Source organism: Gopherus flavomarginatus, chromosome 8, assembly GCF_025201925.1.
Source record: "Gopherus flavomarginatus isolate rGopFla2 chromosome 8, rGopFla2.mat.asm, whole genome shotgun sequence".
NCBI lineage: Eukaryota > Metazoa > Chordata > Testudines > Testudinidae > Gopherus > Gopherus flavomarginatus.
The window spans coordinates 111,258,042-111,282,370 of NC_066624.1; the positions used below are offsets into that span (position 1 = coordinate 111,258,042).

At 48.9% G+C, this 24,329-nt stretch overlaps 1 protein-coding gene across 16 annotated transcripts in view; it reads right to left on the minus strand.

Annotated features, from left to right (window-relative positions):
* The window catches only part of P3H2 (prolyl 3-hydroxylase 2), a 124,137-nt gene that overhangs the window by 761 nt on the left and 99,047 nt on the right, over positions 1-24,329 (minus strand). For all 16 annotated transcript variants that reach the window (XM_050964778.1, XM_050964783.1, XM_050964782.1 and 13 more), the window contains exons 4-14: positions 23,028-23,159; positions 20,891-21,033; positions 19,717-19,806; positions 18,378-18,418; positions 16,919-17,013; positions 10,568-10,695; positions 9,265-9,360; positions 9,024-9,174; positions 8,512-8,629; positions 7,732-7,807; positions 2,188-2,328 (exon numbers count right to left, since the gene is read on the minus strand). In XM_050964778.1, the coding sequence (XP_050820735.1) occupies positions 2,188-2,328; positions 7,732-7,807; positions 8,512-8,629; positions 9,024-9,174; positions 9,265-9,360; positions 10,568-10,695; positions 16,919-17,013; positions 18,378-18,418; positions 19,717-19,806; positions 20,891-21,033; positions 23,028-23,159 (1,211 nt within the window). The remainder of the gene's footprint in view (positions 1-2,187; positions 2,329-7,731; positions 7,808-8,511; positions 8,630-9,023; positions 9,175-9,264; positions 9,361-10,567; positions 10,696-16,918; positions 17,014-18,377; positions 18,419-19,716; positions 19,807-20,890; positions 21,034-23,027; positions 23,160-24,329) is intronic.

Consider the following 24,329-nt stretch of genomic DNA (forward strand, 5'->3'; position numbering starts at 1 on the left):
AGTGAAAAGGGCCCTACCAGGCTGAAGTAACTAAAGATTGTTAAGGGCTTTAAGATCACTGGCTGAAAGCACCGTGGGCTCACGAAGCAGGGGTGCGCTCCTGGTCCTCCCCTTTGCTGTGGCTTTTCAATGGGATACTGGTCATTAACTGAATTGTCCACTAGGTGTCACTAATGCTCAGCATAAACATCGCTCCAAGGTTCTGTCTACACTGCAATTAAGACCCTGCGGCTGACCCCTGCCAGCCGACTTGGGCTTGGGGGCGCTTGAGCAAAGAGGTGGGTTAACTGCAGCACAGATGTTCGTGCTCAGGCTGGGGCCCAGGTGGGAGTCTCCCAGACCTTAGCCTGCAGCCCGCAGGTGTCTGTCTGCACCTTAGAGACACCCTCAGAGCCAGTCCCAGACTGCAGGCTCTGTTTAGAGACCTGGCCAAAAATGCAGCCCACGCAAGGGTCATACGGGAAACCCTCTGGGCATTTAGCTCAAATCCATTTCCTTTAGGGTCCTGACCCGTCTGTGCACTCACTAGTGGGAGCCAGTCTTTGGAGGAGGAAAAAAGTTACAGAAACAGGAGGTGAGAGGACGGCAGAATTGCGAGGTGAATTTGGGTCTAGAAAAAAACAGGGACACTGCAGCCTGGGATGTGACCGGTGGCTTGTGCAGATGGACCTGGCTAGCTCACTACAAACAGCAGTACAAGCCTGGGATGCACTCGCTCGTGAAGGCCACGCTGCGGCGCCCTCGTGGCCATGTACAGTGAGCTAGCTGGAGCACACGCCGCGCAGGTCTGCACGAGGCGCCATTCGCACCCCCGGCTGCAGTGTAGAGAGCCCTTGGGAGGTAGGGCTGGTTAATTGCAGAGCTGTGAGCTTTCCCTCCGCCCCTGCACACCTCCCTCACGCTGGGAATGACCGATACAGCGCTGCTACAAGAGACACAAGGGCAGATTTTCAGAAGTGCTGGGGGGAACAAGGAACTCCTTTCCCTGGGTCTCATGCAGCTCACTCTCTGAAGACCTTTGAAAATCCCACCCCCAGTCTTGATGCCTGTCAGTGACAGAGGCAGCTCTGGAAACTCAGATTCATGTGGGCAGAGGCAGCCCAGGCTTCAAGCCAATACACATTACAGGGTGAGGAAGGAGCTTGTAGCCCCTGGCTCACAACAGGGCACAACAGGCCAGGTGAACTATGGGTTTTGTGTTCTTCTGAAGTGCTTTGTCATGCTTGGGGCAGGACGGACCTGAGGAACCACTGATCTGATCCAATACAACAAATCCTCTTCTAGGGTGACAGTCCCCTCAGGGGAAAGCCCAGCACTAGTGCTATGCACCAGGCCAGTCCCCTTCAAGGATTATTCCCAGGACTTGACTGGTACATGTGTGATGGCTGCCATCTTGGCCCAACCCAGGGGGTGACTGGGAGGTGTTGGTAGCTCGGGAGATACCAGAGGTCAGCCTGGATTATCTGGTGGTCCCATCTGCCCTTGCACTCTACGACTTCCAGAACAAAGCGCACGAGTCTCTACAGCTTGAGCCAACGAGCCCAGCTCTGTGGGTGCGGTTGTAACAGACTCACCCCCTCAGACCAGGCACAGCAGGGGACATAGAAATCACACCAGCTAGTGGGTTACACACAGACCTGGCACCCTCTAAGTGGAGGTTTCAGTATAACCAAGTTCTGCTCAGCCCTCCACGCCCCTCCCCCCCCCCCAGTGTCATAATAGGCAACTCCCAAACATGGCCAAATTTATTGACGCAAGCCCCTGTCCTGCCTCAGAGGGGCTCAGATGGGAACTGGGGCCCAGAGAAGGGAAGGTCTCACAGCTCAATCCAGATCTCCTGACTCCCAGTCCAGGCCTGCTACAATGCATTTATTGCATTCACTGGGGGCGGGAGGAAGGGTTCGTTTTGCTTGGGGGAGACTGGTTGATCCCCAAAGTCCCTTTCCATCCCTAACCCTACGCTCTGTTCAGCATGACAGCATCCAAAGCCCTGAGGATAGGTTCCACCTAACTAGGGAAACAGCCCCTGGTTCCGGGGCAGGCACAACACTGCTGCCTAGGCAGGCATCTTTGGGGCTAGGCAGAGGGGCTTCTCTGCTGCACAGGACAGAGCTCCCTGGTTTTTCACTAGCTCCGCCCCGTGCCATTCATGACTCTCTCTGCTCCTGTCACGATGGAAGAACTCACCAGCTCTCTGTAAAGTGGGTCCAAAGTGAACCAGAGGGCCACAGCACACCGCTGGCCTTTGGTGACTGCTTTGACCCCATGGGGGTTCTCCCCGCCGGATGAGAAGCTGATCATGCGCCCACACTTTGGCTTGATAGAGGCCTGTAAAAAAAACCCAGGTAAAAACACTGCAAACACAACCAGCATTTAGACTCATGGCAAAGAACCAGCACACTGCATATCTCTTGTGTTGCCCTGGATTCCCGTCGGTTCAGGCCCTTGACTTTAATGGATCTCTGGATAGCTCCAGGATACTCAAAAACTTAGTGCCAAGATAGGCATTTAGCTCCAGAAGAAGGGCTCCACCTGGTTACAGAAGATTAATCCAGAAAAGATGAGGCAGTGTGAAAAGTCTGTGCAAAATTCAATGCAACACACTCAATCATTGCAAATCAGCTGTGCTCAAACTTGGTAATAATTAGATGTCCCTTCAGTGAGATCCGGTTGACCTTCACACTCTGACTGCATACAAGGAAATAAGGCAGACATTTCTAACAGTGAGAGTAACTGCTCCAATGGTTAATTTACCAAGGGTAGTGGTGGATTTTCCATCACTGACCATTTTTAATCAAGATGGGATGTTTTTCTAAAAGATCTTCTCTGGGAATTATTTTTGGGCAGTTCTCTGGTCTGTGCTATACATGGGTCAGACAAGATGATCACAAAGGGTCCTTCTGGCCTTGGAAACCAGGAATCTATGAAACACGAGTAATGTTCCTCTTCCTCCTCTTCTGAAGACACATGTAATTTCTGATGGGGCCAGATAATATTCAGAGATGGCTGAAGCTGGGTTGGGATAACTTACGTCTTGTGACTACTATATAAACAACATATAAAGCAAACCTGACCCTGATGCTGCTGCAGTCTAGTCTGGCTGAATTCACATTCAATCACTGCAATGGCTCTGCAAGGGGGACTGGCAAGCCCCGAGGAAGCATGGCCCTCCATGATGTCCTGCAGCCGGTGTGGTGACTTTAAACTGCCTGCTTCAGCCTGGTCCACATGGCTCAATGCAGGAGCAGTTCTAAAGTCAGCAAAATGACCAGCTGGGATAATAAAACCAACCCCCCTCTCCCCCTCTTCCTGCGAGTCACTCCTAACATAGGGTAATCTTCAGTGCTGGAATACAGAAGACTCCTGAATTTCAGGACAATTGGCCGAGCCCCGGTCAATCAATCTGATTTCCCTTGCAGCCTGCGTGGCTGTGGAGCTCCTGCAACATCTGGGCTGAACTGACACACCGTAGGGGTGACTAGTACTTCTGAAAACAGACATTTCTCTAAAGGCCTGGCATTGGACCCCTCATTCCGAAAGTGCCTTTCAAACAGAGAACTGGATAGTTGATATTTCATACACAAGAACTGCCAGACTGGGTCAGACCAAGGGTCCATCTAGCCCAGTATCCTATCTGCCGACAGTGGCCAATGCCAGGTGCCCCCGAGGGAATGAACAGAACAGATAATCATCAAGTGATCCATCCGGTCACCCATTCCCAGCTTCTGGCAAACAGAGGCTAGAGACACCTTCCCTGCCCATCCTGGCTAACAGCCATCAATGGACCTATCCTCCATGAATTTACAGGCAGTCCTCAACTTTATGATGTTCGACTTACAACAAATGGCACTTACGCTGTTTCTAAATTGACACTCTGATTTGACTTACAACAATTGGTTTCAACTTTACGACATTTGGTCCCTCACTGGAGTGGATTGCAGTTCGGAGTTACAACATTTCGACGTACGACGCAATTTTCAGGAACCAATTGTGTCATAAGTCTGAAGACTGCCTGAATCTAGTTCTTTTTTGAACCATGTTATAGTCTTGGCTTTCACAACGTCCTCTGGCAAGGAGTTCCACAGGTGGACTGTGTGTTATGTGAAAAAATTACCGGGTACTTCCTTTTGTTTGTTTTAAACCTGCTGCCTATTAATTTCATTTGATGGCCCCGAGTTCTTGTGTTACGAGGAGTAAAACAACACTTCCTTATTTACTCTCTATATTCCACTAGTCATGATTTTATAGACCTCTATCATATCCCCACTTAGTCGTCTCTTTTCCAAGCTGAAAAATCTCAGTCTTATTAATCTCTCCTCATATGGAAGCTGTTCCATACCCCTAATAATTTTTGTTGCCCTTTTCTGAACATTTTCAATTCCCATACATCTTTTTTGAGATGGGGTGACCATATCTGCATGTGGGCATACCATGGATTTATATAAAAGCAACATGATATTTTCTAATTATCTATCCCTTTCTTAATGATTCCCAACATTCTGTTTGCTTTTTCACTGCCACTGTCAAAACATCCATTGAGTGGATGTTTTCAGAGAACTATTCACAATGACTCCAAGATCTCACTCTTGAGTAGTAACAGCTAATTTAGACCCCATCATTTGATATGTATAGTTGGGATTATGTTTTCCAATGTGTATTACTTTGCATTTATCAGCACTGAATTGAATTCAAAGAACTCATAGTAAGCATATGTTCTGTCTTTAAATGAAGGTGGCTGGAGACAAGCATGGGGACACAGTCTAACCCCACACAGTGACTGGCTTATTTCTTTAACACGATATCACTTGCATCATTCTAGGTGTGTGAACAGGAGTGTCGTATGTAAGACATCGAAGGTAACTGGCCTGCTCTACTCGGAACCAATGAGGCCTCCGCTGGAGTACTGTGACCAATTCAAGGTGCCATGTTCGAGGGAAGATGTGGACAGATTGGAGAGAGGCTAGAGGAGAGCAATAAAAATGATCCAAGGTTCAAAAAACCTGAACTACGAGGAAAGTTTAAAAAAAACAAAAAAACGGGGCATGTTTAGTGTGGAGAAGAGCAGACTGAGAGGGGACCTGATAACAGACTTCAGGTACGTGAGGGGCTGTTAACAAAAAGAACAGAGATCAAGTGTTTTCTATGTCCACTGAAAATAGGATCAAAAGCAATGGGCTTAATGTGCAGCAAAGGAGATGTAGGTTAGACATTAGGAAGAACTTTATAATAACTCTCAGTGGAGATTAGCTCTGGAACAGGCTTCCCAGGGAGGCTGTGGAATCCCCATCCCTGGAGGTTTTTAAGAACAGGGTGGACAGGGATGGTCTAGGTTTTCTTGGCCCTCCCTCAGTGCAGTGGGCCGGATTTGATGACCTTACTTTTCTATGATACAGTGCTGTTGAAGCCATGTTGGTCTCGGGATATTAGAGAGACAAGGTGGGGGAAGTCATGTCTTTTATTGGACCAACTTCTGTTGGCAAGAGAGGAAAAGTTTTGTACCTCACCCAACTTGTCTCGCTTGCTTTAAATTTGACCACTAGGGGGTGCAGAAGCTCAGTCAATTGGGCAACCACATGGAGTAGGATCCTCAGCCAGCCTGTCAGGTGTTTTTAAAATAAAAGTTGTGTCTTAGTCTAAACCTTTTACTTCATGGATCAGAGATTCCAAAAATCCACTCTGCAGAAGTCAGGAATCCTGAGTGATTGTAGGCACACAGGATGCCAGCAGCAAGGTTACGACATGGCTTTAGCAGGGAAAGCAACCAATACTTCTCTAATGGATTGTATTTTCTAAATGGATAACCAATCTAATCCTCAAATTACTGAGGGACACTCCCCTTTCATTGATATATTTTGCTTTCCATAACCAAATCTCTGTACAACTTTTCATAAGTGATGTATCCGAGTATTCAAATTCTAATATCTAAACTGTATTGTTAAACCTATTCACCTAAAGGTGGGTTATTGCTGAGTATGTACTCTACGTATCATATGACTGTAAAAAAATAACTTTGTATTTGTGGATAATCTAAGCACTATACCCAGATGTACAGACACTCTTTTCTCAACCTATGTATTATATAGTTTTTTTTAACATTAGCTTTAATAAAAATTTTAATTTGCTTCCGCTTGTATCTCCCATGATTAGGGTGACCAGATGTCCCGATTTTATAGGGACAGTCCCGATTTTTGGGTCTTTTTCTAATATAGGCTCCTATTACCCCTCACCTCCTGTCCTGATTTTTCACACTTGCTGTCTGGTCACCCTAGCCATGGCAGAGGAACAGAAATTGCTTGTTATCATAATTCGGTAGCAATAAAAACCCTCCAGCTGGTTAAGGCTGTCCTCATTGGCTGTTGTAGAGAGGGGGCGGTCGTGAGCCACACTCACAATCTGGGTTGCCTTGTTCTGCACCATAAGGATGGTGAATGGGTCTTTTCAGATTACACCTAGAATGGATTCTAGGCTAAGGATGTGACTGTTTTATGGAGGGGCCTACTGGGCTGAGGTCATAGCTGAAGTCATCTGAAAAGCCCTGGCTGTACATGACACCAGCTGTGGCCCTTTATTGGATCCCAGGGTGTGTTACCCTTTTCACTCCTGAGGGCCCAGTCCTGCTGCCACTGAACTCACTGGGTGTTTTTCCATTGCCTCCAAGAAGAGCAGGGTCAGTTTCATTCAGCACCAGCAGCATGTATCTTTCCTGCACTCCGTCTTGTCTCTTTGGGTGACTCAGCTTGGAAGGGAAGTTAACCAGCATCTTCCCAAGTGGCTCTTCCAATCCCTGCTCGGCTGACACACGCCAGCAGCGGGCGGAAGAGCTATGTGAACACGTCCCACTGAACAGAGTTAGCAGCTTGACATTTGTGCTGCCACATGAACAGGTTCCCTCTAGACCACCACAGGGTGGCCAAAGAAGGAGGCTGTTTGTCAGGACACCTGGGTTCTCTTTTTAGCCTTGATGCTAACCAGGTGCACAGCCTTGGGCAAGCTGCATCACCTCTCTGTGCCTCGGTTTCTCTATCTGTAAACTGGGGTAATCACTATCGCAATCCTCCTCATCAAGGCATGAGACTTATCTAACATTTCTCACGTGCTTCGAGATCTCCTGATGGAAAGCACTGCTGAATAGCAGCATCATCATCAGACCATGCATTTCGTATAATTCCTCTGCCATAAAACGTTGGCCGATGCGAAAAAGCAGCAGAGCAGCTCTGTTTACTGCTCTGCTCAGCTTTAAGCGAGGGAACAAGAACTCTAAGGTCCCGATCCCACAAAAGGGTATTCAGGTGCCGAACTCCCATCGAACTCCTAAATACTTTTGAGGAGTTGGACCAAAGTCCCGTGTACCATGGGCAGTTCATAATGTTGGACACTTGTGAGACAAGATATGTGGGACCAGCCTCCGGTTCAGGAACTCTCATGGGGCCTCCTGTAGCTCAGTGATTTGACAAGTGGCCTGCTAAACCCAGGGTTGTGAGTTCAATCCTTGAGGGGGCCATTTAGGGAACTGGGGTAAAAAAAAAAAACCCCAAACAAGCAACTATCTGGGGATTTGTCCTGCTCTGAGCAGGGGGTTGGACTAGATACCTCCTGAGGTCCCTTCCAACCCTGATATTCTATGATAACAAAACCTGGCACTCTGGAGGAATGGACTAGGAAGGAAAACAACATAGAACTCCTCAGCCATTCCACTGACATCAGCTTTGCCAGCCAAGGCAGTTTACTTACAGTGACAGTTTTGGCATCCATCTCAGTGAATATAAACTCCCCACCTTCGAAATCTTTGTTCATGTACAGAAGGGCACTGGGGGAAGAATGATGAGATCCTGGTGAGGCTGGCTGGCTGCCCGGGGGGAGCACACAGCAGATATTAATAAACAGAGGATTTGCCACAGCACATCAGGCCAGTGGGAAGAAGAATGCTCAACACTCTCCCAGGGCCCACTCCGCCTGCCGGGAAAGTCAGGGGAAAGGCTCCCACTGACGTCAATGGGAGGTGGCTGAGCCCACAGTATTTCAGGGGTTCGAGTCCTACCTGTCCTGTGGGTGCCAGCAGGGGCAGATATGTGGGGGATGGAGATGGGGGTGAGGGTGGGTAATCTCCCCTGTGGGTTGTAACTAAGCCCAGCAGGGATACACTTCCGTCCGTCCTGGCATGGGTGTGCTGACCATCTCCCCAGACTGGCTAGCCTTGTGAGGTGGCTGCCCTGTCCGGTGAAACAGCCTAGAACACCATCAGGCTGCCGCCGCCAACCGCTACCTGGACCTTGGCCCCAATTCCTCCTAGAACTACGACCATACTACGAATCCAGAGCCTGCCTCCTCAGCCCATCACTGCCTGGGATTTGCCTGCTCTTGGGCAGCCTAACTTTACCAGGCATTGGAGCCAAAGCGGGCTCTTATGGTCATGCCCCACCGACCTGGGGCCCAGCAGGGAACATGCCCCGTCTGTTTGCCCTGGCCTGGCACCTGTATCTGGCACACGGCATCTCAGCCCCGCGTTCCTACCTGTAATCCCGGAAGGTGTAGGCCGGGGGCTCCTTCCAGCACTCACTGGCCTCAGGATCCAGCAGGCAGTTGTCGGCATGAATGGGATGGCTCAGGTCGTTTCTTTTCTCCTGCTGGCCTAGGCAGTACCATGAGGGGGGAGAGGAAGAGGTGAGATGGGCGTGACCAGCAAAAATGCAAAGACCGCGGGCGAAGAGGGGGAATCCGAGGAGCCCAGAGACAAAGAATTGACACCTGCCTTGAGCCCACTGCAGCAAGGTGGGAAACACCGTGGGTCAGATGGAACAGACATGCCAATCTGGGGTGATGGAGAGCAAGGGGGGGCACTGAGACAGAGAGGGGAAGGAGGAAAGGCAGAAGAGGAGAGATGAAGTGCGAAAGAACGAACAAACTCATGCCCCCTACGGGTGGCTTCCTCCAGGCAGAAGACAGTACAAACAGCGCCGCTCCCTCCGTCCCTCCCGACTGTTTCTTTAGCACTGAGCCGCAAGGCCGGCCCCTGCCCCCCTTACCAGGCAGGGCAGTGCGGCACACCATGTGCGTGTAGGAGAAGTAGAGGGTGGAGTTCAGCCGGAAGTAGGACTCCACGATCCTGCGGGCCTTCTCGCTGACGTCGTAGAACAGGCGGGCGCTCTTGAGTGGGACGCGCCCCTCGTAGCCGAACTGCAGGGCAATCACACACTAGAGTGAGCACCAGTCACCCAGAGGGCAGCAGAGCAACCCCCGAGCCCTGGGGAGAGGGGCAAATTGCACCTTGAGAGCTTTGAGGACGGTGGCCCCTTCAAACTTCTCGTTGGGGGTGTGGGGTGAGCTTTTCCCGCGATAGCCATCTCCAGCCAGCATGATCCCCTGGAAGAAATGACATAAGCAGAGGTCAAAGGGCAGGAACATCGGTTGTCCTGAGCAGAAACCCCCAAATCAGGTTTATCCTGCTCTCCTCACCCAAAATATCCAACCCTCACCAATAAGAAATACTGACGGAATTAGGTGAGTTCCCTTCTGCTTCGGTCACCGTTAATGGCAATGGCTAAGGGCCGACTGCAGAATCGTTACTGGTTGAGATGACAGTTGAGCCACCATGGCTCTGTGACAAGCCAGAGAGATTCAGGAGTGCAGGGCTTTGTTTTTAGCTCAGCTACTGCTTTGCTTTCGGACAAGCGGCACCACCACAGTGCCTCAGTTTCCCCCCCTCTAAAATGGGGATAATGGGGATAATGGTCCTTATCTCCTATGCAAAGTTGTTGGAGATCTGTGGGTTGGAAGCATTATGTAAAGCTGGGTAGTATTGTTCGAGAACACAGCTCAAATTTTGCTGAAGAAGAAAAATGGAAAATTATCCTCAAAACTCATGAACTGTCCTTAAAGGTAATCCATTTTTTTTTTAAAATGAAAATATTTACTGCGGGATTCAAGGTTCCCCGCCAAAGTCTTGTTGAACCCAAAGTTTACGGCCCTGTGTGCAGAGAGAATCAGGGAGAAAAATGACAGAGAGCTAGCAAAAACGGCCCACTGCTATCGCTGTCCCCTCTGAGTGAAATGTAAAAAGTAAACAAACTGCACCCCTCAGGGAAAAGTGAATGAGATGATTCAACTCCCTTCAGGGGCTACCTGGAACACAGGCAAAGGGATTATTTAGGGGTGGGCTATTCCCTAACTGGGTCTTCTTATGTAACTGGCAAACACAGTGGGTCAGATCCTCAGCTGGCGTCTACTGGCACTGCAGCACGGGCCAGAAGACTGCAGACGGCCGTATGAGATGCTCCCCTAGTGCACGGATCACATTGTTCTGTTGCAGAAGCCAAGCTCTGACCCTGGATCACACATGCAACTCCCAGAGACCTTGTTAGTGGTTACGTGCATGTGGGAGGCTGGAATTTGGAGTTTGTATGTGCTGGAGTCTTGTGCAGTTAGGCAAAAACCAGACAATTACACCCTCTCCACATGGCTCCCTAGCCCAGACCCTCTGCCCATGTGGCTCCCCTGCAACCAGCAACCCCTCCTCCCCGCCCCTCCACCCAGCAGCTCCACCCCACTGCCTGGCACCACAGATACTCACATTGGCCACTCTGCGCAGCTCCTGGCACTCCTCCTCCGAGATGACGTTATCCAGTAGCACTCGCTGCGTGCCGTTCAGCTGCTGGGAGTTATAGATGAACTGCACATCGCTGTAGAGCAGAGAACCCCCTAAGGGAAAGACCGATACCAAACAACCCTGAACATGACACCTCTTCACTGGCTTGTCAGTCACACGGAGGCACCTGGCCAGCGGAGGTCACCCTGGCTTCACAGCCGTGTAGCGGAGAGCAGGATCTGGCCTGGTGTCAATACAAAGACACAGAGGTGAAATCCACTCACTGCGAGAGTGCCAGAGATTCCCACTTTCTCATCAGGCTCTTTGGCAAACGCACAGGCCAGACTCTAAAACGCTGCACGGAGATGCAGCAGGGCCCGGACACCAGCTAACTGGCTTTTTTGCAGAGCAGCCAATAGAATCAATTCCTATTTTACATCGACCCTACATTTCCACTGCGTTCGTTCTGTACAAGCCTTTTCGTATTTGGCTCAAGGCACTGGCTGCTGGAAGAGTCATCAGCATTTTTTGGTCTTCTTTTCACTCTGTGGCTGCTGGGAGCGAGTGGCATTATGCCTGGCTGATGCTGCTGACAGGAGCTCTCGTTGAAGGCTAACCTGCAGTCACGGAGTGGATCTGCCGCCCCATTCCCACCCCACGCAGGGCTCCTGGGAGACCAGAAAGCTGTGGAAGTGGCAGTTCTCTGCTGCTCGCAGTAGCCTCACCCCTCCAGTGTCCCCTCGCCAGTTTCCTGAATCCTTCTCTTGTCTCTCGTTTTCTATGTTCTAAGCTCCTTGGCGCAGAGACCGTCTCAGGATGCGCATGCAGCAGCTCGCATGACAGGGTCTGGCTTCCCAAACGGGGCCTCCAGGGGCTAGCCCATTGAAAATCATTCCTCATCCTAAGGTCCTATTACTGGAGGGGTCATTCCTAAAGGCCCTGGGAAGGGCTGGAGGCAGACAGGTGACTACTGTGATCACAGGCAGCTCAAACACCAAATGTTCAGCCCCCTCCTCCCCTGCCTACAGCAGCCAATTTGGCCCGGCCGCTCTTCTGTCATGCCAGAGAGGTGGCCAGGCCAAACTGCAGAGAGCAGCATTGCAGCCTGGCACACAGGGTCACAATGCCACTCAAATTGTCCTGACAGAGGAGTCATATCTGCTGCCTAGTTTATCTGTTGCTAGCAGAGCCCTTGGCTAGGATTCACTCTATGAAGGCAGGCACCTCCCTCTCCCATTATGCTCTGGGGCATTTTCCAGGCCTGCAAGCTCATAAGGGCACTAAAATTATTTCAGGCCAGCAAAACTTCATTACGGTGTCCTGGCGCTGCAGTTGTACGCAAGTCTGCTGCGACTCAGCAGGATGTCACTGTGCTGCAGTATACTCTGACTACAGGAAAGCTGTCAAACACCAGCTGAAGAGACATTGCATGTTTTACTGGGCATGGGGATGCACACAGCGGTTTCCTGTGGTATTCCCTGGAGATTCCAGCCAAGATCCCCTTTTTGTGGAAGAATTTTACATAATCAATTCATATCTGTTCACAATGGGGAATATCTTGGGTTGGTTTTGAGGTTCTCTCGAAATATACCAGGCAATGTACTGTCCTGATAGCATGGAGATACTGCAGTCTTCACTTGGCACCAGTCTGCCTTGGGCCAGCATTCCATACTGCAGATTGGGGCCAGGACAGGCTTTTTGGCCTGCATCTGTACAGCCCCTAGCTCCTAAGGGAATACAAATAAATAATAATAAATACCAGGCAGTTGGTGAATTGGACGCGTACCTTGCAGGGAGTGGGGAAGTGATTAGCTATTTGACTCACACGCTCTCTCTCCTGAGCACAGACTTGGGATGAGGCCACCCTCATCCGAACAGAAAAACAAGACAATGAAAACAAAGTCTGTGTGTTTTGAAAACTAAACCCTTAACCAGATGTTTCTCTGGGGGGGAAGGTGAAATGCTTCGGAGCCACGGGAAACAGAACTGCTGTCGGAAAGCAGCAATAAAAAGCAGGCAGCGGCAGCACAGCACTTCTCTCAAAATGTGGCACAATGGAACATTTCTATTAAATCCTCCTCTCTTTGTCAACTGCAGCACATTGCTGTTTTGGAAGGGCCCAAGGCCAATGGAGGGGACACGATAGTGAGTCGAGATCCCATCGCTTGCCAAGGAATGATCTGCAAAGAAGATTTAGGTTTCTTGGACAGGCAGCATCCCTCACAGTCTGTTTTGTTGCTTGATGATATTTATTATAAACACGCACACATCAGAAAGAGAGCCCTGGATCCAAACCTCACACACTCGGGGCGCTAGCCAACTGGGCTCTGAACTTCCTGGATCAGGTTCGTCTCTCATACATACACGATACAGTGGGCACCTCTAAGAATGTTTTTGTTCCTGTTTCCTTCTGGATTTGCTTTCAGTAGCTCCCCATTGCTGGCAGGATATCAACTTCAATAACCAGGATGGAGTTGTTAAAAAGTGAACCACAAATATCCAGCAAGCTGACGTGGATGTGCTGCGTGCCCCAGCCAGGAAAAAGAGGTCGACTGCTACGTCGCAAACATGAAACTTCATTTTCCTTCTGTTTGTAGGTGCTGATCTACCTGGTGCCTGCGCTGGGCTGGGTCCCACATGCGTGGTGCTGGTGAGCTCTACAGGCCAGCGGCTTTGCTCATGGCTAGATTGTCTTTACAAAACCGAAGGATTTGCCCTGTTCACGTGGAGGCCTCCAAACACTTTACAGACATCCACCGAGCCTCTCACTGGGAAGCAGCATCATCACTACTTAGAGGATGGGCAAACGCAGGCACAAAGGGGTTAACTGGCCCCACGCGACTGGGAATGGGATCCAGGAGCTCTTACTCGCAGTCATCTGAATTTAACCAGACCAGCAGAGCCAGTGCTGAAAGGGATCTGTCCTGGTCATCCTCATCTCATCCAACTCCAGGCATCCCAGTGGTTACAATATTTCCCAGACAGGTCCATATAAACCACCAAACAGCTGACCGAGGGCTCAATTCGGTTGGCTTCACCCAAGCGAACAGGACTCTTTCTGAGAGTAAAGCGAACAAGATTTGGGGCCTGATCTACTGACTACAAATCAGCGGGGAGTTTTCCATGCACATTCCATGGAGCCGAGTCAGACCAATGGTCCCAAGCAGTGAAAGGCTCTGTTCCTAATCCCTTGATCTTATTGCTAATCCCCACCCCACACCATTCAGGAATGGAGCTATAATGGTTGTCTCTTTGGGAGGCTTTTAATTTTTGGCGATATTTTTGTAATTCCAGCCATCCGCTGGGGAAAGCCACGAAAGACGCCATCTGTATGTTACGGTTACAACAGATCATCTTGCAGCCAAAAATAAAAAGAAGCCATATTAGTTCTGACAGCTAACATGTGCTGCGAGATTCATTCTGAATCAATCCTCTAGCCAGCTTTGTGCACAAATGGAGGCGGCCAACCCAAAGGAGTTTGGCATCAGAGTTTGGAGGCAAAACCCAAGTACTCAAATTCTGAAGAGACACCAAGGCCTTCTGAGGATCAGCTGTTTGGAGAGCCAGCAGCTCCATTCCTGCAAAGCCCAGTAGCTGTCTCCCTGTGGAGCCCCATGGGGCCCCTAAGCTTTGCAGCAATGCAGCTCCGCATCATGTTCAGGACTGGGGAAACCATGTAATGAAACCAGCAGCTTCTGGAATAATGCCAACGCTGGGAGTTCAGCTAACTTCGGCAATCCTCATCCCTTCCCGGCCCTGCTTTGTGCCCTCTCCAGGCTCAAATCTGAATTTGAGTGAATCAAGGTTTGCCTGTAACGTCAAAGCCAGGTGAACCCTTAGCTCAAAACAAATATGGTCTTTGCATCCCGAGAGCCTGTTCCATGTGGCTGGGGCTGAAGCGAGGATGGCAGGAGGTGGCTTAGTGAGTGGAGAAGCTGAAGCTGAGGTCCCTTTACTCCAGGTGCTCTAGGAGCCCATCCTCAAGAGCAGTATTTTCTGGAGAAGCTCATGATGCGCTGGCTGGCTTTGGCGTCTGCCAGGGCTGACCCTGCAACATTGGGATGTTTATCCTGGCAGAGAGGAGCCCAGTGTGGGTCGAGTTCAAAGAACAAGAGAGCCTGAAGGAATAGAAGGCCTTACAAATTTGTTTTGCTTCCTTACAGCAGGTTTGCACTGAGCTGACCCAGCCAACTTGCAGCCGCCGCCTTGGGAACTGTAGTGCGAACACTGCATCCTTGTATCACACCTTCGGTATGTACTTGGCTAGGCTCCTCCAGCTTCCCAGGCCTGTGGTTACAACAGCAGCGGGATCAAGGGGAAACCTAACATCACACACACACACACACACACACACACACACACACACACACACACACACACACACACACACACACACGGATTTGTTTGGCCTCCAGTGTGTCCCAAGACTATATACGCTCATGAAAAGAGGGGCTCCACTATCTAAGGCAGCACAGGAGTCAAAACAAGCTGGAATGGAACAGGGCAACAAGGTCACTGGCATTTTCCTGGGCTCAATCTAGACACCATGGGGGCCAGATTCTGATCTAAATGACACGTGGGAATCTGCAGCAAGTCCACTGCGTTCAATGAAATGATGCCTATGCAAAGCCAGGACAGGAAAGACTCAGGTCCCAAATGTGTCCTGGACAGAGTCTGTCAAAGGGTTTTCTGGGCAAATCTCTGAAAGCAATGAAAAATAAAACCCATTTTCCCCAATTTCTGGAGAGTGATTTTTCAGACTTTTTACAGACACAAACCAATCCTTCCTCCTTTTCTTCTCCCCTTTTTCCACTGGAAACAGGGAAAATAAAAAGGAAATTAAAAGGTGGGGGGAGACAGAAACTGAGTCGTTTAGTTTTGGTGCATGGTTTTTTTTACTGAAAACTTGGAGAATTTCATCTAAAGTGAAAATTTCCCACAAAAATTAAAGAAAAAACAAACCAAAAAGGATTTGACTAAAAAATCCCCATTAGGTTTTGTACCAGGCAGGTTACTTGAGAGTTCTCAAGTACCAGGCTTTCCGACATTGCCTGCGCTGTGCCGGGGAGCAAGAGCAATATCCTGAGCGCTTACCGCGAAGGTGGGCCAAACGCAGCCCCCGGAGGGACATGCAGCATGGTCCAAGACTGCCGGGACACTCAACTCAGGAGCGAGTGTTTGTTGCTGCTGAGAGTTGTGCTTGGATATTAAAGAAGACGGTGGCCGCAACATGCTCCATTGCGCGCAAACTGGGCACAGCTGCTGCTGATCTGAACGAGTAGCTGATGTGGCCCTGGCAAGTGCAAACAGTAGTTTCCCCCAGTATTGGTGTCACAGTGTTATTCATGCTCTGCATCATTTTTTGACTGCAACTGCTGCCCATGATTTCCAAAGAGAGCACTGGCCAGGATTACCCAGGAGGCATTGCAAGATCTTGTTACAATAACAGCCACAGGGCGGAACCCTCCCTTCCCCCATCCAAAGAGCAGAGCAGAGGTCCTGATATTTGACATGATTTTCTCTCCCCACCAAGCAAGGTGGAGCCAGCTCCGCAGTGGAGACCGGAGATCTGCTATGGCTGGCTTGCTGTCAGGCTGCCTAGTAGCGAAGGAATGGCTTTGGAATTTGGCAAAAGTGCACTCGATTTCAAAAACATCCTAGGGAAAAGCTTAGCTGTTAGTATAATAATTGATGGCTATTCTCTCTGGTTGGGAAGCAATTACTGACCCAGCTGAAAACTGGCAGATAACGCGCCTACCAGGCGTTAGAAGGAAATAACTTGAACTAAGCCAAGATATGAAATTGCGAGCAAGTAGAAGAAGTATGCAGTGCTTACTGGAGTCAGAGGACAGGCCAAGGAGTGGGGGGCTAGGAATTCCCCAAAAGTCTAATGCTTCACGGTCACTCAGTGTACGACTTTGGGCGACAGGGAAAATATTCCCTTCCCGAGGCATCGTGTGAGGATTAACGGCCGGACCACGCTTGGAAGGTGAAAGGCGCCGCAGAGCACTAAGGGTATAGGGTGCACAGGATCAGTATCAATCACAACACGGGAACTGCACCTAATCCAGTCTCCTATCTCCAAATTCTGAGCTCAGTGGAGAGTGCTCAGCAGCTTGCTGAATTAGGCCCTAATTGCGGGGCATCATGACAGCAAAATCAACAGGTCCCTCACTTTGCTACAGCTCTGTGTGATGGTGCCAAACAGAACTGCGACTCCCACAGCTGACACCAGGACGTGACTCGGTGGCTTCATCCCCTCTATTGACAGAATATGTGTCTTCATTGCTCACAGAAAACCTTTGGATTGGATGGAGATCCTTTGTGCACACTTACCCTCCCGCAGCTCTCGATCCATTTTGGGTGCAGGTTTCTTTCCAAGAGACAGGGCAGGACCATCTGCCAGCTCACTGTTAACACTCGAGGGGACTCTGAGGAGCAGGAGACAAGAGGAAAAGCCATGAATTTTCAGTGGGTTTCAGATTCTGGGAATGCTGCTTTTTTTTTTGCAGCCGCCAGAAAATCAGTAAAATAAATACATTGGAAAGGAAAGGTGGCGATGTTCAAAACAGAGTAGGCATTTGGGGTGCCCAACTTGAGACACCTTCAAAAACAAAAGAGATCTGAATTGTTTTGGCAGGGCGTGGTTCTGCACTTGCTGAAAATTGGACATCTTTACAGAGTCTGGGCCCCTAAACTCAGGAGTCACTTTTGAAAATGTTGGCCTCAGTGTTTGTAGGCTAGTTGCATGATCTTGACCAGATTGGAACCGGTGGCCTGAAACTGGTACCACCAGGAACTAGCACGCGAGGGCAAGAACAGCATGGCAGACATGCTTAATAATTCAAATATCCAGTGCTGTCCTGTAACAGCACAGCTCCTAATGAACCACGGGATTGCCACTGGGCTGATGGGGCACAATCCATGTGAACTGCCTTTTTTAAAAAAACAAACAAACCCAAACCTTTGGGGTAATATTTTGTGCTTTTGAAAGGTGCCATATTCACACCAAAGAGACTGAAGCTCCCCAGAGCAGGTTCCTTAGGTTTATGGGCAGCAGCCGTGCATGCCACATTGCCTCACCCATGGAGTTCATCTGTGACCCAGAGGCATTGCAGAGATACATGTGCAGCCCCACTCCCTGCTCTATGTGCCCATCACACTAGGTCCACCTTTATGACAGAGACCTCCCAGGAACACCTACATGCTGCAGGAAGGCTATGAGCGCTTCCACAGGTGGTGGTCTCCCTCTGAAGGAGTCCGGAGCCCATGGCCCAGCATGGTGCACAGAGGTGAGGTGCTATTCTTTGAATGAGATGAGAGCGTCTCAGAACCGCATGTTCTAAGAAGAGCAGAATGTTCTCCACACTCACACACAGCACTAGGGCTCAGGAGATCTGGGTTCTAGCTCTTGGCTGGTTGGGTAGCCTTGGTCTAATCACTTGGGCATTCTGTGCCTCAGTTTCCCCATCAGTAAAACCTGGCTGATGCCATTTCCCTACTAGATAAGGGTGCTGGGAGGTTTAATTCATTAATGTTTGTGAGACACAAACCATGATGGGTACTACAGAAAGGTCTGTAACTAGATTGAAAAGCGACCCATCGTTTCTGCTGAGTTACTGTGCTTGCTGGGACATCTGGAGTTCAGGCCTGGAAACACCAGGTACTGCTCCAGCTCTCTTCAGCAAACAGACTGTTCTCTCGATCACAGCAGCATCCATTTTAAAACCTTGTGTTGATTCCTGCGTAACCCTAAATTCAGAAAACAAGGTTGTGCCTTTGGTCAGTGACTTACCTGTGCTCGTCCTGACGGGCGCCGGAGCTGCTCCAGTAGCTCTGCAATGAGAGAAGGGAGTCGGGTTCTTTACATAGAACCAAAGTGACTCATGAAAACAATTTAGGAGAAAAAACAAAACATTTGAGTTTTTAAACACTGGCAATGGGAATGTAGAAAAATCGGGTTTCTGGGAATGTGCAGGTGATGTCTGTGCTGGCATGTCCCAGGGAGCAAGTTACACACCCTTTCTCTGGCCTTCTCCGTGGACTGCAGTGGTCTGTCTCTCTTACACACACACACACACACACACCCCCCAAAACGCATGCAGTAGTGCTTGTGTTGCATCTTGCTGATCTCCACAGGAAAGGCAAGCAACACATCAGACTATGTTAGCAGCTCTGACACACTCACAAAACCCTAGAGATGGGGCTAAGATGTCTTTGGTTCTGAACGTGAGGACTCCCCAAGTCGAGCTGTTTCAGAGTCCAGGTATTCCAGAGACAAGCCATGCTACGAAGTCTACCTCCACTCTCAAACTTCTAGGAGAGGGTTCAGATCCTCCTATCTCTATCAGGGCCATTCCTCCCTCACGCGTTAGGGAAAGGTGCACAGGTCAGTGTTAGCAAATGGCAGAAATCCAGGTAAGAGCTGCAGCATTGGTTCTCCTGAAGAAAGCATGAGGAATAAGGGAAAGGAGCGAAGAATCTGCGTGCACTCCCACATGGGTGGAGTCACGGGTGCATGGCTTTGGCGTGCTGTCGCAGTCCAGTGACATTCAGGATGTTCTCTAATCTGCAAATTCATCACTTCAGCTATTTACAAAGGATGGTCCAAAGGCTAACACACTGGCCTGGGGTCCATGTTCAATTCTCTGCTTTGCCACGGCGTTCTCTTGTGCCCTTGGGCAAGTTACTTCACCTCTCTGTGCCTGCCTCAGTTTCCCCAACAGCAAAACATGGCTAACATGACTTCCCTAGTAGACAAGAATGCTGGGAGGTTTAATTCATTAATCGAGTGCTTCATGGATGACAAAACCACAGTGAGGGTCACAAAAAGGCCTGTAACTAGATTGAAAAGGGGCCCATATTAAAGAATGCGAGACAGCAACCTACTACACTGACAGGGGTCCATCAGGTGGGGTCTGTCTCGTTTACACACCGGTAACACCTGTATGACTTGTCAGGCTAATAAATTCTTCTGGACCTAAATGGACATTGATAGACTGCTCTGAGACATACCTCACCCCTCACCTCACACACTTGGCCTTGCTAATGGGGACAGAAACCCGGACCGAAACCAAGCAGCAAAGTTTGGAACTAACAAACTGTAATGGCAAGGAAGAGCTACATGTCGTTACCGGCTCGGTGTAGATGAACCCCAGGCCAGTTGCTCCCATCTGCAAGAGGTCAGACTCCAGCTTATGACGCCTCAGAAACTTGGCAGCTTCCTGCAACAGCCGAGGGAAGGGAGAAGGAAGCGTTAGGCTGGTCAGGGCGTGAGCCTCCGATTCAGGAGTCCTGGGTGACCTCACGCAAAGCACTAAGGCTACAAGCGCAGACGCTTGTTGCAGTGATGGGAGGGGTTTTCCGTCACTAGAGGGAACCCCTCCTCCCGAGAGGCAGTACCGAAGAAGAATCCTTCGATCGACCAAATGGCATCTATGCTGAGGTTTAGGTCGGCTGAACCATGTCTCTAAGGGTGTGAATTTTTCATACCCCTAAGCAAAGGAGCTAGGTCAATCTAAACTTTAGCTGTAGACCAGGCCTCAGGTTCTCTGTACCCCTCCTTCTCCTCTGCACACGGGTATAACAGCCCTGCCCTTCTGCACAGGGCTGTTGTGAGGAAAAATTCCTTACCGAGCGTGAGGCACTAGGCAAATGGGAGTCAGATAAACACCTAAGATACATCCAGCTCTGGCAGGACGACATCTCTCAGGGCTGTGACGGGAACATTCTCCAGCATGGGAAAGGTACCCACTATGGGAAAATTATCGCTACAAAGACATTTCCTCCCATGGTGACTCAATAAGTCCTGTTTCGTCATCTGACACAAGGCTAATCCCCACCCCACCTACTACAAAGCAGTTCTCTGCAGAACAGTTTGGAGTGCTTTGCCCAGTCTAGCTTTAAATGACTCAAGCGATGAGACCAGCTTTCACCACTTCCTCAGCTGACTAACAGCCGTCACTGTCTGGAGTTCTCCTGGTGCTCCTTACCCTATTTCATCACACTGCTCCTACGCCTGTCCTCCTAAACAAACCCTCTCCCTCCTTGGGCTGTACACATACATGGGCATCACATTCACCCTGCTTGGTTGCCATTTGGCTAAAAACTGTCACACCAGCTGCTGGCATTAATCTGGATTTACACCGACGTGACCGAGAGAACCACCTGGCCCTTAATCTTTTAACCTTTCCTCAAAATCGGTGACGGTACTAGGAGATTGCCAAATTGCTGCATCAGCTGAACTACGTCCAAACAAAGCTTCAGTTGCAGTGCCGTGCAGGGTAATTTCAACACATCTATTCTCACCTTTCTGGGTTTGATGGTCTCTGGGTCCATAGTCTCTTCCAAGAGGCTGTTGTAATAATCTGCATTCTCCAAGACAGCTTCATCGTCCGGGTGGAACAGGAGGTAGGACTTGGCACACTCCAGGGCTTTCACGTACTTGCCCACTGCAAGGGAGCACAGCAGAGGTTGGAGATGGCATGGAGACTACATGGCACGACCGATCCAGGGGACTCAGGTGTGACATGTGCAGAGGAAAGAAAGAAGCCAGCCAGAGACGGAATGAGGAGACTTTTCACTCAGACAGACAGTCACCCAATGGGGCTCATGACAGACATTTATGAATCAGCTCCACCACAGCCCTCTGCAATAACCCTGTCTTATTGTCTCAATTTTACACAGAGGGAAACTGAGGCACTGAAAAGTTATGTAACTTTTCCCAAGGCCACCCAGCAAATCAGGAACAGAGCTAGGACAGAAACTTGGAATCAGCCGCAGACCACAATCCCTGAGAGAAAAATCAGGGGGATGGAATTCAGCCAATATGAGAAATGAGCAACCTTCCAGTTTGAAGTATGATCTATGGATTTTCATGTTGCATTGCCAAATTTACTTATTTTTTCCTTCTCAGGTGCTTTTAATAAACAGACCATTGTCTTATCCTACATGTTATTTTACTATTGACAACAAGTGCAAGTAATTACTTTTATGGGCTTGTCAATGCTCGCAGTTTTGTTGTGACTCTCGCAATCTTTGGTGTTTATTTTACGTTACTGCATGAGATTCTCAGTTCACCTTTCATTAAAAGATAAGTTTATAGCCCTAGTGATTGCAGTGAAAAGCTCAAAAACATGAACTCCAAAGGCTCAGAAACCAGAAAGCCAATGGAAAGATCCCAAAATGTATAATTAAAAAAGAATCTTGTGATTGTTAAGCCAATCTCATGAGCTTGTGGTGGTTGGTTGTGAGCAAAATGAGGCTGGTGATGCTGTTTTTTTATAAAAGCACTTACAGCCAGACTTTTTAAAGCTTATTTAGGGGCCTAAATACACAGATAAGCCCATGGTGGGATTTTCAACAGTGCGCTGGCATCTAACTCCCCTACCTGGTGGCTATTTAGGCACCTAAATATTTTCAAAAATCTGGCCCTTCAATCTTTGCACTTCATTCAGCTTGGAGAGTAACACTACTCAGGGCTTTTCCACTCTCAGTTTCTAACCAGATTTATTTTCTGGTTCTCATAGACTAATATCAGATGGGACCACCATGATCATCTATTCTAGTCCGACCTCCTGCACAATACAGCCCACAGAACCTCACCCACTCCTGTAATAGACCCCTAACCTCTGGCTGAGGCACTGAAGCCCTCAAATCATGGTTTAAAGACTTCAAGTTTCAGAGAATCCACCATTTGCACTAGTTTAAACCTGCAAGTGACCCACACCCCAGGCTGCAGAGGAAGTTGAAAACCGCCCCCAGGGTCTCTGCCAATCTGACCTGGGGAAAAATTCTTTCCAGACCCTAAATATGGCGATTGGTTAGACCCTGAATAAGTGGGAAAAAGACCCATCAGGCAGATCCCTGGGAAATAATTCTCTGCAGTAACTCAAAGCCCTCCCCATCTACTGTCCCATCTCCAGCAGCTGAGGATTTTTGTTACTGGCTGCCACCAATGGGCCACATGCCATTGGAGGCAGTCCAATCATCCCCTCCCCTCCAGACATTTCTCAAGCTCAGTCTTGAAGCCAATTAGTTTTTCTGCCCCCACTGCTCCCCTTGGGAGGCTGTTCCAGAACTTCACTCCTCTGATGGTTAGAAACCTTTGTCTAATTTTGAGCCTAAACTTGCTGATGGCCAGTTTATATCCATTTGTTCTTGTGTCCGCATTGGCACTTAACTTAAATAAACCCTCTCCCTCACTGGTGTTTATCCCTCTGATGCATTTATCGAGAGCAATCAGATCTCCCTTCAGCCTTTGTTTGGTTAGGCTAAACAAGCCAAGCTCTTCGAGTCTCTTCTCATAAGCTAGCTAGTGCCATTACGCTGGGATGGCACACCCCTAGAGGAGAATATTTAAATCCCCAAATAAAACAGTCTCCACTAACCCAAAGAGTAACAAAACCACGCAAGGGCTGCTAGAAATGGAGAAGCCCAGCTTTACCTCTGTAATAGGCAAACTGCAAGTAGTCGTAATGGAGGGGAAGGTAGTTCTCGATGGGTGATAAACGCCCGGGACGGGTGGCAAGTTCTCTGACACACTCATGTTGACACACCAGGATCTGCATGTAGTGATCTGCAAGGGAAAGAGAGATGAGACAATGTCTGTGCTCAGAAGACTGATGATCAGCTCTTGAGAGACGAGCTCAATTGGGTTTATGGAGACCAACTTTCATGTCACAAGTAGATCAAAGACACAGGGGCCCCCATCCTGCAAGCTGCTGTGTATAGCTTGAGAAGCCAGTGGGACATAAGGGTGCTCAGCAATTTACAGGAACACATTGTCCATGCCCAATATCTGGGACTAACTATACTCGTAGACCCGTAACTAAACTCGGGTACTGAGGATCTTGCAAGCACGTACTCTGCAGACACAACTTGGATGCAGGTGTCTGATGTTTTACTCTATGTTGATTTCCAAGGGTGTTAATTTTGCACACATGGGGAGGAGAGACTGTACTGGAAAAGCTACTACTTCTGTCTAAAGCCACAGCAAAGCTACCTCGATGTACAATGGGCCTCTTGAGAGATCTTTGCAACGGGAATTAGCTGAAGTTGTCAGACTGAGGATTAAAATGAAGTTGAGGGACACCAAGAAAGAGATTAAAGGAACTTGAGATGTGAAAAACTTATGAAGTCCTCACCCATCAGGTGAGGAATAGGGCAAGATTGCTCTCTACTGCATATTCTCCAGTGGTCTATTCAATCTGTTTTTAAATGTGTCTTGCAACAAGGTTTCCACTGCTTCCTTTTGGAGACTAATCTACCAAGTAACAGGATCTATTAGAAAGTTCTGACTGATGCCCAGCCTGTCTTCAATTTCATCCCCTGACAATGAAATATACTCCTGTTGGAGAACTCTTTCAAAAGACTCTGAGAACTGGATCTTTGACCCTTTTTCTATCGCAACAGCATAATGCACAATATGGGAGACATACCAACTGAGTGACATTCGGAGATTAAATACTGCTGCAAGTCAAACCATTCAAGCTAAACTGGACAGAATGTGTACTGCTAATATTAGGGGGGGGAAAGATTTTCGGCAGAAGACCTCTGTTCATTGCTTCTTAAAGACAACAAATTTCTCTGCTTAATTTAATGGACTAGCAAGCATCTGTCATAAACAAGATTTCTAACTGGTGAAAGCATACAGTACACGTGCTGTGTCATCTGTAGCATTTATAAGCCAAAGCGGACCATCTGATTCCACTTTGGGACCTTTTCTGCAATGTACTTACAAATTGCC